The sequence below is a fragment of the Aphelocoma coerulescens genome, chromosome 2 (genome assembly GCF_041296385.1).
Source record: "Aphelocoma coerulescens isolate FSJ_1873_10779 chromosome 2, UR_Acoe_1.0, whole genome shotgun sequence".
NCBI lineage: Eukaryota > Metazoa > Chordata > Aves > Passeriformes > Corvidae > Aphelocoma > Aphelocoma coerulescens.
This window is the reverse complement of record NC_091015.1, coordinates 44,087,694-44,104,023: the sequence shown is the minus strand read 5'-3', so window position 1 is coordinate 44,104,023 and position 16,330 is coordinate 44,087,694. Positions and strand designations below refer to the sequence as shown.

The window sequence follows — 16,330 nt, the reverse complement described above, 5'->3', positions numbered from 1 at the left end:
TACTGTTTGTCCTTTAATGAGAGTATTTGAATTATGTCAGCATTTTGTGTCAGCTGTTGGAAATCAGTTTATATTTGATTTCTTAAAATGTTGTTGAATAACTACAATACCATGCACAATTTATTTTAATAACTCAAGATATGGAAAGCAAAGATTTGAAACTGTGGGAAGGCAATAACATAATTGATGTTATCAGTTTGGATTTCATTAAGATTTTAAAAAGCTTAAGAAAGAATTAACACTGCATTTCTTACTGCTATAAAATAGACATAATACCATGATATAATAGAATTTCTTAGGTTGTAATGATTAGGGGTTTTGAGATGAGAGAGGGCACAATTTCCATGTAAAACCAAGGAGAGTGAAATCTCTGCTGCTTTGTTTATACAGCTTACCTGCTTGATATTATTTTACACCATGGAGTTGATCTACGAGGAGTGTTAGGCAGATGAAATTACATGAATGAGGACAGTTTCAAAGATGAGACAGAAACAAGCTGTCCTGAAATGTCCGAATTTTTTTAAAAGGATTAAAAAATTACAGATGTAAGCCTAGAGAATGTTGTGACCCATGTGGCTTTACCCAACTGGAAATTTTCCTTCAAGGCCAGAACTTGGAATTAAAGATACTGAACAGACTCAAGAGGAAGAAAATGTCTGGGCCTCAGCTGAGGGAAGATGCTGTGAAAGAGGTAGTGTAATGGGACATGCCAGGAGAAGTTCATGTTTAAGTAAGATGCAGTTCTGAGTCTCTTTCTTATCATGGTTTTCAGGTAACTCAAGAGTACTTGAAATTTTGCTGTACATGTTATGGGTGCCCTCCATCAGTCATTAGTTCAGTCCCTTGAAAACTTTTATAACATGGGCCTGCTCAGTTCATGGGGTTAGGAAGCCCAAAGTTCAGCCCAGCAGCACTTGTCTTCTTCAAAGAGACATGAAAGGGATTGCAGCATGGGACCAGCAAGTGGTACAGGAAAAGTATTACAGAGATGTCCAAAACACAACAGGTAATTTCATTACGGGAGCGGAGGTGAAACCATGAGGAGTCACAAAAAAATGGCCTGGTATGAGGAACAAGAATCACAGAATATTCTGGGTTGGTAGGAACCCAGAAGGATCATTGAGTCCAACTGTTTAAGTGGGTGGCCCACAGGGGTCAAACCCCCAACCTTGGCATTATTAGCACCATGCTCCAGCCAGCTGAGGTAAGAGGTAAGGTTTGTTACTGTCTCAGCACCTCACAAAATAGCATAAGGTGTTGAGTATGTGTTCCTGGAGCCCCTTGTGTGCTCAGCTTGCTAACAGGTTTAGTTTGCAGTAATTACAAAGTTCTCAGTAATTGTGTTCCACCTTTAGTCTGCAGTGAACAGGCTCTGCCCTGTGAGCATTTGGGTGTATGGCAGGTCTGCTTGCCTTCAGTTGTTACGGCCACAGAGCACGCACCCAGATGGTAGGTTTGGTCTGGCCAGATTTGGTTTTAAGCACTCCTTCAAAAGCCCAAGTACACACAAAACAAGCAGCCATGCATCTTCAGGTCTGCCACTCTGGACCCACAAGCAACAGGCACACGCTGGCTGTAAGCTATGGTAAAAGTCTTTTTAATAAATGTGTCTTCTGCACTGACTACCTCTTATTTTATATGTTGTAGTCAAAATCTCCATTGCAGCTCTTTTTAGGCTGTTTAAAGAGCTTCATGGCTGTGCTAGGAGAAAAGCGAGCTTTGTAATGTTCTGAGGTCAGACCAGGTGTCAGAGCTGATCTTCTGTACGGCAAACTGGCAATGTGACTTCTGTCAATTCATTTACTTATTTACTGAATATTGAAATTAGTAAGAAACAGCTATTCTGAAGGAGACATTTGCTGTTACTTTTGATTAGGTGATTGAAACCAGATGGACAAGCTTTAAAGAGGCCCTCAGTAAAGCAGACCCTTCTAGCTAATTATGGCACACACTAATATAAATCAGAGTTATTTCAGTGTCTGTTCTTTCCAGGAATCTCTAAGATACCTGAAATAGTGCTGAAATAAGTAAGAAAAGTTAATAAAATAACAGTCTGCTTGCTTGAATATGCTTAAGAAATTTTGAGTTTCATCAGTCTTTTCAAGGGGGTGATAGAGAAGGCAAGGAAGGTTGCTACTGAAATTGTTGCATAATTTAATCTGGAATTATTTTTCTTTTTATCAGCTATATGTAATAGTCTGAGCAATCCAACTAGCAATTATTTGTGTAATGCCTTAGATCAGATTTTAAACTGGATGCAGAGAAGGGATGCTTTTGAAGGTAGGTTATGAATTGCTCTATTTGAGAGTTGGAGAAATGGATTAGCAATTTATCTAGGATTGTATGATATGATTGTATGACCATGGTCACATGAATGTAAGCATCTTAGAACATATTTGCACATATGTGATGGGAGATTTCCTCTAGTACTTAGTTCTGGTAATGTTACCACATGAGGAAGATAGTGGAAGACTCCCATAAGCCTTTTTACATCTCCAGCCTACACAGCAACCTGAGGTTTTGTGGCTCTTGATTCCAGAAAGCAATCACTGTTCCTGGGAACGAATTTTGTGCAGTGACTCCCTGTAGCTGTTGCAGCATGTAGCTTGTCGTAACCTGCAGGCCTACCTGAGAGCAAAACTGTTGGACAGAGAGGCCTTTCAGTTCTCCTCCGTGCGTTTGCCTGCCTCTGCATCACCTTGCAGCTCTAGAGGTGATGTGGTGTCAACACACTCTCAGGCAGTCATCCAAGCTAGAGCTCCACAATGTCTGGATGCAAGTCCCTCTCTAATGAAATCTTAACATTAAAAACATAGTTTTTAAAAATTTGCTATTTCCTAAGTGTTTCGAGGATTTGTCTTGTCTCCTTGGCATCATCATTAGGACAATGTGCATGTATGGCATTTTATAAGCCGTGGTGCTGGGAGGTGCTGATATCAGAACTGGTGGATGTGCAGGCATACTTCAAGTTCCAGCCAAAGCAGTGCATCCTTGTTAGAGCAAGGAGACATGGCTGCTGGGATTGAGGTATGAAAGCCTCCCAAGCCAGGCTGTAAACCACCTGCTTGCTCTGAAAAAACAGGGATATCATTCAAGTGCTAGGAAAATACGTAAAAATTATGTTAGTTAAAATTAATATTTCAGCCCTGCCAGGGATTTAAATCTACCACACCTAAGCAGCTGATGCTGGGCCTCATTTTATGTAGTTGGAATCAGTGAGACCTTATTAATGATTTTAGTGCAGAATCTGTTTTTTCCTCAAAGTTTTCATCTCTGTGTGCCAAATGGCCATTTGGTAAGGTCGTCTTAAATACAAATTATTGAAGCTTCAAAAGAAGGACTTTATAATGGAAATTCTAATGCAGCCTTAATTACAGTTCCCTGATACTGCAAAGGGTGCTGGGAAGATGCACTTCATCTGGTTTGATTAGATTCAGTTATCTTGTCTTTGGAAGATGACAACCCTGGCATCCCAGAATGACTGAGCAGCTGGCAGTGCCCAGGCATTTTCTATGGCTGCCACGGTAACAGTATAGCTGGGGTTCAAAATTTGAACCACTGTAAAAAGACAAATCCTCTCCACCTTTAGCCTGAACCAGCGTCTTTTAAAATCAGCATGAAATTAATTATCAGCTTACAAAAATAGGGCTTTTCCAGCAGCTAAGGTGCCAGAGGAGTCTCATTGAGTCCTGCTTGCTGTAGTGTCATGGTCAGCATTTGTAGCCATCCATTTGCTTAAAAAACCCTAAAAATCAAAAATGCTATTTCTTCTTGCTGTTCTGCTGTGACCTATTTCTTTACCTATCCCCAGCTTTATAATGCTGGTTCTTCTGTCAAGTCTTTGGGTAAACCCTTGGCTGTTGTCCTCTATTACTGCTCCCCAAGTGGGTTCAGCAGGTTTGCTCCTGCTTTTGCATTCTGTAAGTCACAGGATCCCTAAACATTTAGTGCCCAGATGTATCCAGGATAGAGCAAAATGAGCCATGGGAAAGTGAAGCTTCATGCTATTTAAAAGACAAGGTATCTGCAGCTTTTTCAGGCCCTGATTTGGCAAGGCACCTAGGCACATGCTTCATTTCAGGAGCAGCTTCATTGCTCTCACTTGCAGGCCTGTGGTTGCACTCATTATTAAGTATTTTCCTGAACTAGTGGTGCTCTGGCCACTCATCTGAAGGGCACTGCAACCTTCTGTAGAGGATCCCTATGCCTGGTGGCATTCTCCTAGGCATGCATGCACTGGTGTTTGGATCCATGTTTGTTTGCATCTCAGTGGTGTAATGGGCTGTACTGCAGTATGAAAATCGGGAACAGGATGCTGCACTGCCAGACATCCGTGAAGCTGTTTGGAATTAAAAGTCCTGAGTTTAGTGTGAGCATTAAAATAACGATGTTAATCATTTTTTCCTGCAAAAATGTTGACAGAGAAAAAACAAGGTTGTGCTTTGTGGTGTTTAATTCATTGGGCTCTTTGGCAAGCTAGATGATAAATCACTTAAATTAGGAGCCATGAGAGCCAATTACTGCCAGATATTCCTGTGTTCTGTGCCTCTGGCAGCACAGCAGCAATACTGGTACAGGCAGGGAGTTCTGCAGACATTTACTAATAGAAGTAAATAGCAGTAGACAATCCAAATGAAAATAAGATGAAAAAAATTACCCTGCACACTATTTCCATCTCCTCTAGTTGCAAGTACCAAGACCAGACTGGGTTATAGCTGTGACTTGTTTATGATTCACCATCTGAGGATGTTGAAGATAATTTATCTGCTTAGATACTGGTGACTGGAGACCTCAGTTTGCTGGGACTACGACTGCCAAGGCCACTGTACACAGGGATTTCTGTGGGCATCTTCTTTGTCCTGTATGACATTTTTCTGTGAATCATTCTGAGATTTTGCATGTTTGCCCCAGGTTTCCAAACCTGTCAATCCCGGACATATATCTTTATTCTGTGCATATGTGTGAGCATGTATGATGAGTGCATGTCATCCAAGAAGCATTGCGTGTTCTGCAGTTGGAAGGCAAGGTTTAAAAGACAAATGAAATGGGAAAAGAGGAAGAAGAGTCCTTTTATAAAGGTCAGCACCTGAATTACTGTTTTAAAGTTGTTCTACTTAGTTGTGCCCTCCAATATTAAAAGGCCAGAAGTGGGGTGGTTCTGGTAGCTTTGATGGAACTCACTTTGAATTATCCCATAAACTTTAATCATGTCCTTAACTCTTTTGTTCTATAGTCTTCAGTAGAAAAAGAAATGTGTGCATGGGGATTACTCATAGGAGTGAACAAAAAAAAAGTGAAGGACTGAGCCTTTGAATAAAGTCTAGAAGTGCAGTCTTAGAGTTTTAAGATGAACTTTCTAAACATGGGATGAGAGCTGGGCTGCTCTGTAAACAAATATGCTCTGAAGAGTGCAAAAATAAATGAGCTTCCCCAATCAGTTTTGCATTTCTGTGAACACAGAGAAGAGAGGAGGCCAGAAGGCTGCTGCTTTTTTGTGTGCAATGTATAACATCCATTAAGTGGCTAATTTGCAAAAAAGAGTTGCCTTTGGGAATTACTAGGCATGAATGTCCTGCCATCAACGTCCTCCTTCACCCTGTTCCTGCAGTGGGTGGTAATCTGAAGACTGACTGGTGCTGGCTTGCCTTTAGCTGAGCACCTGCCCCATGTCCTGATATGCAGCGGGGTGACTGGCATGGCTGGAGCTGTGGAGTAAACCAGAGCTTCATCGTGTGTGAATATGGTTGGATTTACTTCATCACACAGTTAGTGAGTCTGTTCCTATATGGGCTTCTAAATTAAATTTAAGTACACCAGCAAGGAAATGGTGGAGCCACTCACTGCCTTTCTGCACTTATCATTTTGCTTCAGCAGCTGCCTTTGTACTTTAGGTAACACCGTCTTCCAAGGTGATGTTAGCTGTGTTGTCATAGCACTAAATCTAAGTGTTAGGCATAACTGATTCAAGTGTGCAAAACTGAGCAGGTATTTTTATTGTGAAAAACAATTGTTGCTAAATAACTATCTCACAAGGAAAATGTAATTATAAGGATTCTTTTCCAGCTCCTGCACTAATTGAATGAATAGGATTCTTCTGTACTACTTTGCAGACACAAGCTGTTATTAAATTACTGCATTAACTTGGGATTGCTGTTTTACCTTTGCCCCACTCAGAAAAAGAGCTTTCAGACTTTTGAACTAGAAAGTCTCAATTATATATTGAGTATCTCAACAGGACAAGGGAGAATGGTTTTAAACTAAAAGAGGGTAGATCTAGGCTAGATAAAAGGAAGAAATTTTTTGTGGTGAGGATGCTGAGACAGTGGAACAGTTTGCCCTGAGAGATGGTGGATGCCCCTTCCCTGGAAACATTCAAGTTTTCAACATTTCAAGGTTGGGTGGGGCTCTGAGCAACCTGATCTAGTTGAAATGTCCCTGCTTATTGCAGGGGGTTAGACTAGATGACCTATCTGACCCAAACTATTCTGTGATTATCTCTGTCCTTCTAACTAGAATGGTGTTCGTGCAAGAATTTGAGATTGATGGTATTTTAACTGTATTCATTTTACCTTGTCTCGTTGATGCAGTAACTGCCAACCAAAAGTGAACAGGACTGGGAAGAAGCCTTCTTTTTAACAAGTATTCAGTAATTCTTGCATAGAAAAAGACTCATAAATTCTATGTACCTGGTAGTGTCATCAGCAGATTCCTCCATGCACTTCTAAGAGCTAAAGTTTGGGCTGAAAAGGTCAAGCAACGGCTCCTTGAACAGACAAACTATTCAGGCTATTTTTTTTCATTATGTGTTGGTTGGCTTTTGGTATTTTTATTTGCTGTGGCATCTACCACAAATAATAAAAAAAAAGGAATAGCTGGAGAAATGCATTGCTTGACTGAGCAAGTTCACAAGGCTCAGGGCCTGGAAAGCACATGTTTGGCAAGTCTCTCATGCCAGACTCCCCCTGCTACGTGACACTTTCCCTCCTCAGGGTTCTCTCTGCCATAGGCACTGCCGCCATGGAGGTCAGAAAGAAGCTGTGTGACCAGGTGTACAGCCTTGCCATCCAGCCTGGAGCAGGGAATATCAGTCTGCTGTGGTGTCACCTCCGAAAGTCATAAGCAATAAGCTCACAGCTATTGTCCATTTTATTTCCAATGGACTTCGTTCTTCTCCCATGAAACCATTAGCAACCTTGCCAACAGTCTCAGCTGGTAAGGCCAACACCTCAGAATCAGAGGAAACACAACACAGGACCTGCATTCTGACATGGCCTGGCTCGCTGCCCTGTAATGAGAGCTCTCCACTGAAGTCTAAGGAGGGAATGTAACAGCATCATGAAGAAGAGGTCTCTTCAAATGAGTTAAAGTCCAAACATCTCCTTTCACATTTGTTTGTGGAAGATGGTGTGTTTTTCACAGAAGAGTGTATGCCCACAATGCTTTCTTCTCACACTGGCTGAGAGCCATTTCAGGTCAAACAGGCTCAGAGTGATGGAGATGCTATGCTGAAAGGAAGGAGAACGTTGACAAAACCTCCATTTTTAATCAGGGTTCTCCACTGCAATAAGCAGATTAAAAAGTCTCTATTTAAGAATTTACTACAAAGATAACTTTATGTGTTTTTCTTAACTCTGAAGCAGTCCTGGCTTTCTGTATGACTTCTGGCTACCTCTGATATAGAATCATAGAAGGAGGGGAAAGATATGGGTCCTACTGCATGATCTTAGTTCTTTCTAGTATTATTGGATTAATTGTTTCCTTATCAAATAGAACTTATCTTGTACTAGAAATTTCTACAAAATTTTCAATTGCTAAAAGACTGCAGGAGGATTTCAGCAGGATTTGGAATTATTCAACTGTTCCTTTGACTAACTATTGTGTTGGTCACATATCTTCAGAGATGAATCTTTTAATACAATCTTGACATTTTAATATTAAGCAATTTTTTCCAGCATCCATGCTGGAATTGGGGGATGGGGATTGGCCACTGCTTTCCTTTATAATCAGGCAGCTGGACATTTATCTTGCGTGCTTAGGGCTTGTCATAATAAACTTCCCAAGAGGTATTCCTTTCCCTCTGAGGTGTAGCATGCCAAGAAAACTAATGGCACTCACTTATTCCATGGTTATCTTGGTCAAAGAAGAAAGAGACCAAACTACTCTCTTCACTAAAAAGAGCCAAATGCTAAGAAGTAACAGACAGCAGAATAAAGTAGATTAGATTAGATTAGATTAGATTAAATTAAAATAGAAAATCTGTTATCCAAATTGTTTCAGTACTGGAAAGAGATTTTAGAAAGAATTATGCTTATATAATAAGCATGTCCTTTAAGGATAAAAATGTATAAGGCAGATGTGATTCTTCCCATCTAGCCACTACATTTAGAAAGATGTTGTCAATATGTTTGCAGTGCATTGGAAGTAACAGTCAAGGCTATTTAACCAGAAATGTGGAAATATCTCACTTTGCTGGACAGCGGAGTTAATGCCCAGGGGGACATGTCATCATTTCTGTCAATGAGAACTCTTCTTAAATGAAAAAAAAAAAGTCAATTCTGTAATTAATCCAAAATACTTTCACTTTTTTCTTGGGGGAAACAACAAACAGTGGGCAAAGAAAGCCATCTCCATCTGGGAGGGAGTAATGATGTTTTTCACAGCAAAAGATGTGCCTCTGATTTTCTTAGAAACCACTGTCAGATTCCAGGCAGAAAGGAGGATCTCTCTTCAGAGGGCACAAGTTAACTGTAAAACCCTGCATGTTGCAATAAGGCACAGAAACACCAAACTTTTGTACAGGTAAGGGCACCTGCTGGTTTCCTGAGAGTGGGAGGTTTGTTTTCTTCACAGTGCCGTGTAGTGTGTTGACCAGCACCACCCCCAGAGCTGATAGCATTTCACTCACCCCATCACGGCACATGTATTGTTTCTTCCACCTGTTGCACCCCATCAGGGAACTCTGTGCAATTGTGCAATGTCTGGCACTATCAGTGATACTGTCATTTTCACTTAAAACCAAAATAATGATGTGCTTGTTCATTCGTGAAGCCTTTGTGGCATCCCTCACCTTGAGCTGCACTCTGTACATGAATGCAACACTCGTAGCTACCAGGGATAAGCAGATGTTAAGTCACTGCTCATCTCTCTCATTAAGGCAATTAGTGACCTGTAGAAGATGATCAGTCAGGGATTTTATCCATCTCGACACTGGTGTCTGGTTGCCTGTACCAAAATATTCTGTTTATGGTCCAGTTCTTAATTTCTCCCATTCCTGCTCATCATTATTATCATCCAAAGTGCCTTTTTGCTTCTGTTAGCAAAACCAGAATCCCCCATGCCTCAGTTTTAGCAGCTAATGTCCACAATAGGGGCAACTGATCCAGCACAGGAGTTAAATATAACTGTGTCTAGTGTAAGGAGAAGATTTAATGGGAAATGGTTGGCATTCTTTCTTCCTAAAGGCACGGGGAGGGAGGGGGGGGGGAGAGAGAGAGAGAGACGTACACACACAGACACACACACGCATCCCATAGTGAGGGCAGAGGCAGAGAGCAGGCAAGGCAGAGAGGGAGAGAGGGGAGAGAGAGCCCCAAAGCAGCCCTGCGTCTCTGAGCTGGGATCTGCCAGGGCAGAGCCAGCATGTTGGTCCTCAGCCTGCTTGTCCAGGGATCTTACCTGCTGCTTTTCTTCTGCTTTGCTTTGTCTCAGACTGCGTACGCTGACAATGTCTTCTCAATTTCAGCAGGTAAATTGCTTTAAGTCATTACTTTTCCTTGCTTGGAGCTCTCTGCACTCTGATTCTTGCACTTTCCGGTGACTGGGAGCACAGGAGAAAAAAAATAAATACTTCAAATTGCAGATCTTGGTGGAGGGATTTTGCATTGCAGACCTGCTCTGCCACATGCCGTGACATTTTGTTGCTTGGTCAGTTTTGCTTTTTGCTTTATAATTTCTGGTTTAAACCCCTCCCTTCCCTTCCCCATGAGAAATAGTGGACAAGATCCTCAGCTGCTCAAAAATGCTTTTTTTCCGTTGGCCTCTGCAGTGCTCTGCTAATTCATGGATCTGGCCCAATTAGTGTATGACTTGCATGTCTGCATGTTTCTTTCTGTTTTTGATGAGTTTAGGTAGAATACAGCAAGGGAAAGAAAATGAATCTCAATGTATATCTGCTTCTATAAATAAAGCCCTGACCTCAATGAGTGCTGCCAGAGTCCGACTGGATGTTAGCAGAATAAACATCATCTGGCTCTGGCTATGACACTAACAAATACTCGGATGACTTACATAGCAAACAAGAGTCCACTGCATGGAAAATCCCTGCTAGGCAAAGACAAAACAAATTAGTTGTCAGCTGAGCCAGGGCACTGGAAATCCCTCTTAGTACATTTTATAGTTTCAGCAGCAAGGCTTTCCTTTAGTCAGGTTCTGTGCAAAGGAAGGGGAAAGCCATATGACTCTGTATCTTCTTTGAGGAACTTCCACCAATTCATGGCAAGTCGCTGTCTCCCACCTTCTGTCTGTTATTCTGTATCAATAGAGATGCTTCTAACTAATGTCCTGTGTTCCTTCAGTGTCAGATTTGAGATGGTTCAACCGAGGTTTGTAGGTCAGGGCCTGCTATACCTATAGATCCTCCCCATGGCTTCCACAGTGATCAAAGGGGTGCATATTTTAAGTCTGTACATAAAATCAACCCTAGACATGGACCTAAAGGCACACTGCCTTTCTTGCTCTCTAATCCCTCTGGTGTACCCACAGAGCCAGATGGTTTACATTCAAGCTCTAAAAAGCCTTTGCATTTCTTACCATTTCTTTTCAATGGGATGTGCTTTTTCCATTATGTTGAGGTTAGTTAATGCTGAGGCACAGGAATCACCAGTTTTCTCTGATATACTCCAAATTGCTTTGCAATAACATGTAAGTCATCAGGCATCAAAATTTGGTTTGAAGAACTTTTTGTTTATTTGACACTTGTAGATGCCATCCAGGCAAACAAGAATGTGGTGTTTCTATCGCCTTCTCTTGTGGCACACTCTTGTGTGTCTACAGAAGACATTTGAGCTGTCCTCTTAAGAATTTAAAGTTCAACAAATAACCTGCCCCTAGGAAGAGGGAAGACTTGTCATCTCTGCTGAAACCATAGTAGAAGAGGCAAACATGAAGGAAAATGCCAGAATCTGCTCTTTGTAGTGGAGCATTTTCCATGGTGCAGTCCTGGGGCTTGTCTGCAAGAGACCCCTTTGGGCAGATCCCCACCCTGCTCTCTGCTCCATGGCAAAGCCCCACGCTAGGCTCTTCTGGCCAAGACACTGAAAATCACCTTTATACCCAGCAAGCTCTTAGTGAGACTCCTGCCATGAATGTATTGTCAGCATTTGCCTGACAATATGTGGAAGAAACAGCAGTTGGTTGAAGATTCTATCATAATCCCACAGCCACCAGGCTGGATTAAGAGACATACCTGTGTGCCATTATTACTTGCTAATTAGGGCTACTTGGTATTAAAAGTTATATAATAAAGGGATTCCTTTAGTGCTTTGGTTGCATCTGCATTTTAAGAAACTTCTAAGAAAAAAGCAGTAAGTTCTGATTTTTCTGGTAGAAATCTGACAGTGGGCACAGGAGGTGAATTAATTCCATTCCCACTGAAGGTGAATTAATTCCACTTACATTCTCAGTTATTTTAGTGATTTCTCAAATGTTCTCTGGCTATCAGCTGAGTCAGTTATTTGTATTTGGCACCAGGATGCAATTTCACATTTAAAGAATGAATTTCAGCAGTGCACTTTCAAATTCTGAAACTAATGCCATTTAGCAGAGAGGATGTTCTTAAGTGATTGCTTGTCTTTCCTATAGTTGGGAAAAAACATTTGGGTATCTTCCAGGTATGTCTGAGGTCACAAACAAACAAAAAGGCTTACAGGTCACAAAGAAAATGGGAAACAGCCTGTAGGGTGGAAAATTGTTCATACAGTAATTGGGGAAAGAAGAATAATCTGGGTCTTTTTTTTCTACCTTAGAGTCCCATCAGCCTCAAGCAACAGTTCATCCTTGTTTCTAGAAGTATTTTGAGTGTCATGTCAGCTCCAAAGAGTTGAGTCTCATAGTGCTGAAGTGTCATTTCTGGAGAAAATGTTTCAGGGAATAATCTTAAAACATGCTTAAGCATGTGGCTGTGCTTCCTCATGGCAGTGAAGACCCCCAGGGATGGGTAGCTCAGCCCCTGGAGACAGCAGGTTATTTTCGGGGTAACCTGTCATATCCCACCCTTACACCACTTGTGTTTGTGGTGTCATTTACATCTATTTTTCAGAGCTCTGCCCTACTGAGGTTCCTGAACTGCTGCACTCACATGATGAAGGCATGAGTTCTGTAGTCATTTTTAGTAGGGCTACATGAACCAGTCTGCACCTTGTAAGAACCAGCCTGAAGGAAGCCACCTTCCAAATTCAGGTAGTAGAACGACTGTCTTCCTCTCCTCCTCATTCCTTCTCCTCCCCAATCCTGCTTATCCAGGCCCAACATTTCTGGGACAGTATTTAAATTCCCAGAAACACACAAAGATAAAGAGCTGCATCTCAGTGCTTCTTCTGGCTTTTTATGCATGCCACAAATGCATCCCTTGATTCAATTGTTTCCTACAATCAATATTGATTCACAGTCCTTTGGAAAGATTATGGTTGATCAGTTTAAAAGAACTCAATGGGATATCAGAGAACTATTGGCAGTATTCCTCACTCTTTCTTTGCCTTTGTCCTAATATTTTCCTGAAGAAAAGGAACATCATATCTCACTGGTCATTAGGTTCATCCTCTTTGAGTCAGGAAGGTGTAATATTTGCAACCAGAACTCATGTGGCAGAGCTGCAGAAAACAATTCAGTTTTCTTGTGGACTGACACTGTTGGAGCTGTGGTGATGGGCAAGGTGGGCTGGGAAGGGGAGCTGTGTGGGGTGAAAGCCTTGGCTGGGCAGCACAGAGAAAGGACCTTGGGAGCCACTGTGGTGCTGTGCTGTGGGGAGAGGGCATTGTGCATTTGTGAGAGGAACAGCAGGAGAGAAAGGACACAGAAACAAGTGATGATTCCTGACACTGAGGGAGTTGGGATCAGGGCTGTCTTTCTATAAAAGGAATATCTGACCCCATCACCAGGATTTGGGTTTCTTTTCCCTGCAGGAACCCTAAATATTGTCAAAATGGACAGCAAAGATGTCAGGTAGATGTATTTTGTTTCTAAAGAGAGTAATTGTAAATATTTAATGATGTAAAATCACAACAGAACGCATTATCAGAGTGTTTGCAGGAGAAAGAAAGTTGTAGAAGGAATTTAAAACAAGACAAAAAGTAAAACTTGAAGACTCTCAAAAGGCAGCAGCCAGAGACTGCTGGGAAAACAGCCAAAAGGGTGACTAGCAAGTGAAAATACCAGACCAGGGAAGGAAGCCTGGCTCTGCTCTGTAAAGTCAGCATGGGCCCAGGAGGTGCTGAGCATCCTGGTGCCATTGGTCAGTGGTTTTCTCATGGAACACACATAAGCAGGAAAGCTGTGGTTAGATTAAAATTCCTGATGGAAATGAGCCACTGACAAAGGCTACAGCTTCATTAGAGAAGGGCAGCAAAGTATCATTGGCCATGAGAGGGCAGTCACCTAGCTGTGGATCTGAGTAGCCAAAGGTCTTGGGGCAGGACATTTGAGAGCTTTCTGTCTTGTCTGTGATTCATACAAGCCTGAAAGGGAGGCAAAATATTCTTTCAGTAGAACTTCTGTTCAGCTTCAGAGAAAAAAAATAACCTTGGGATAGACTGTTTTAACTTGATAGCCCAAATGGGTAGCTGGAAAGATAAGCCAAAAGAAGGATGGTGTTGTGATTACCATTCTAAGCTTTTGAGGAAGACAGTTCCCGACCAGCCTCTGGGGAAAGGCTTGGACTGGTAGCAAATTAACAGCCTAGTACGGTGTAGTTACTGTTGCTTCAAGCAAATGGGTCTTTAAAATAAACACAGTTAAAGAAAATGCCTGGTTTGACTTTATCTGTTTATATCTCCCCTGGTAGATATGACCTGTGGAAATCCCAAGCTGGGTGTCCTGCTCAGGTCAATGTAGGTGATGCTCAGGAAAGAAGTCACCTTAGAACTCATAGAGCTTCTCTGGTGGTGTATGCTGCAACAGCTGTGCTGAGCAAGGTGAGAGCATAGCAGCCACACTGGTGCACAACCTGTTCATGACTCGAGGCCTGCATCCACCTTCTTGTCAGGAAGGGCAAAGGGAACACTGATGTTATCCACAACAACCAAGGACCCCCAGAGCTGCTCTGAAATAGGCAGTAAACCAGCAAGTAGGAGCCCACTTGATCCTGTGGGTAAGGGACAAGGAAAGGACATCAGAGGCACTGCACAGGGTTGTGGCATTTGCCTTGCAGCAGTAAATAAAAATCAGAAGAGGACATAGCCTCTAGTGAGGAAGCTGGAACGTGTTTGCAACAAAGCTCCTTAAGTACAGCCCTGGTCTTGCACACAGGAGAGGAAACAGTCTTCTGGTGTGTTTACGGCATTACTGGCTGACCAGGTTCTTGTCTTGTCAAAAAAGGTTCCATGACAATGCAGATGAAGGGAAAGGGTTCAGTGAAATACTGTTTAAGCTGAATATCATGACATTCACTTGTTGGGTTGTGAAGAAGTCCTCCAGCTGCCAGGGACAGGGGTCAGCACAGGAGCTGAGGCAGCGCTTGCTTGGCTTTCCAGCAAAGGAAGCAGTAACTGATCTGAAGGTTTTTCTATAACCTATGAATGCTTCCGACAGGCAGCAACCAGCCCAAAAGGGAATCTCAGCTGACAGTGATCTGCCCCTGACATGGAGATCCACCTGGTCCAAGCTTGTCCGTGCTGTACTGCTGCCATGAATGAGCATAGCGCTGTCTATAGTCCATAAGTAGTGGGCATGCTAGAATGCTAGAAGGTGAATACTAGATTTTTGTTATGAGCAGACTGAAAGTTGGAGGCTTACATTCCAGCACAGCAAAGTGAGGTGTCTCAAAATCAGGTGTTTTCACTGAAAGGATAGAAGCTCCACCAACAAGTAATCCAAAGTGCTGCAAAATCAGCTTAGTCCCTATGTAGTTGTAGACAGACTGTGCTTGTAGGCCTCTGCCTTTAGTACAGGCAGTTCATTCATGGGTATGTCAATATTACTAAACCCCTGCACAGGAAGGGAACAGTCTGTGACTTCACATTTTATCCTCCTTGAAGCTGACAGTCTGTTTCCTATCAGACACTGAGGCTTCCCATAGGTGCGATATTGGGACAGGAGCACCAGCAGCATGATTGCAGCAAAAGAAACTGAAAATCCTATTTAAAACTGTAGAAAAGTATCAATTGTGTTTAGACAGGAGGACATTTGTTGTCACAGTAGACCCTGTACCCCTGCAGTCTTTAACTCCTGGTGCTAGGATGGTGTGTGGCTGCAGAATCAGCTGTGGTGCAGCACAGGACTCAGCCAGGACACAGCTGGGAGATCTGTCTCGTGCTGCAGCTTAGAAGGTAGAAGAGAACAGGGCAAGCCCTTCAAATCTAGGGTTAATTGTTTGAGCAATATCAGAAATAAGCGAGAGGAAAAACTCTACAGGAATTAGCAAACCCAACCTAGGTGCTCTATTTCGTCCCTTCTCCTCTCCAAGGAATCACCCCTTTAATGCAAAGGAAATTGTGGGGACACTTTCTGTAGTTACACAGCTGTGATGGTGAAAGGGCATTTGGGAAGGCAAGATAGGTATAGGAAAAATACAGAGGAGAACTGAGACACTGAGGGGAAAAGAGGTTAACCATTTTCCTCAGGAGCTAGCAAGAGGGTATGGATAAATGTAGGTTTCTGGGGAATGCACGCAAGTAACGGCAGTGCTACATTTCAGTTTTCTTCTACCCAGGGAAGTGATCATAGACTATTTTTATTAGCTTCTTGAAACTCCAAAGTTAACATTTTTTTACACTACGAAGTCAATATGTAGTTGGGTTTTTTGGTCAAAGGCAGGAGAATAAAGTCAGCTGGGCTGGGAATCTGTTGCAGCAAGGGAGTCATGAGGAATTAATCTAGCTCATGGCAACAAACTTTCAAAGAAGAATTGAGAGGCTTTTCTCTGAAGTCTTTTTGAGCACACAGCAACACCCACACCCTCACAGGGATTGTCTGGGACTGTCTGAGCATATGGTGGAGCAACATCAAAGTCAAGTACATGTTTGATCTATGCCAGCACTGACAGATTATGATCTTGCAGTCGCGGAAGGGTGGAACTGGTGTCTCTCAGCTTTGTTGCTACTGATCTCACACAAAGTGG

The 16,330-nt window shown here is 42.3% G+C and overlaps 1 protein-coding gene across 1 annotated transcript in view; it reads left to right on the top strand.

The window, feature by feature from the left end:
- The first annotated feature begins 9,639 nt into the window (after window positions 1-9,639).
- The window catches only part of COLQ (collagen like tail subunit of asymmetric acetylcholinesterase), a 38,253-nt gene continuing 31,562 nt past the window's right edge, over window positions 9,640-16,330 (top strand). Inside the window, exon 1 of the mRNA XM_069005817.1 lies at window positions 9,640-9,745. Within this exon, the coding sequence (XP_068861918.1) occupies window positions 9,640-9,745 (106 nt within the window). The remainder of the gene's footprint in view (window positions 9,746-16,330) is intronic.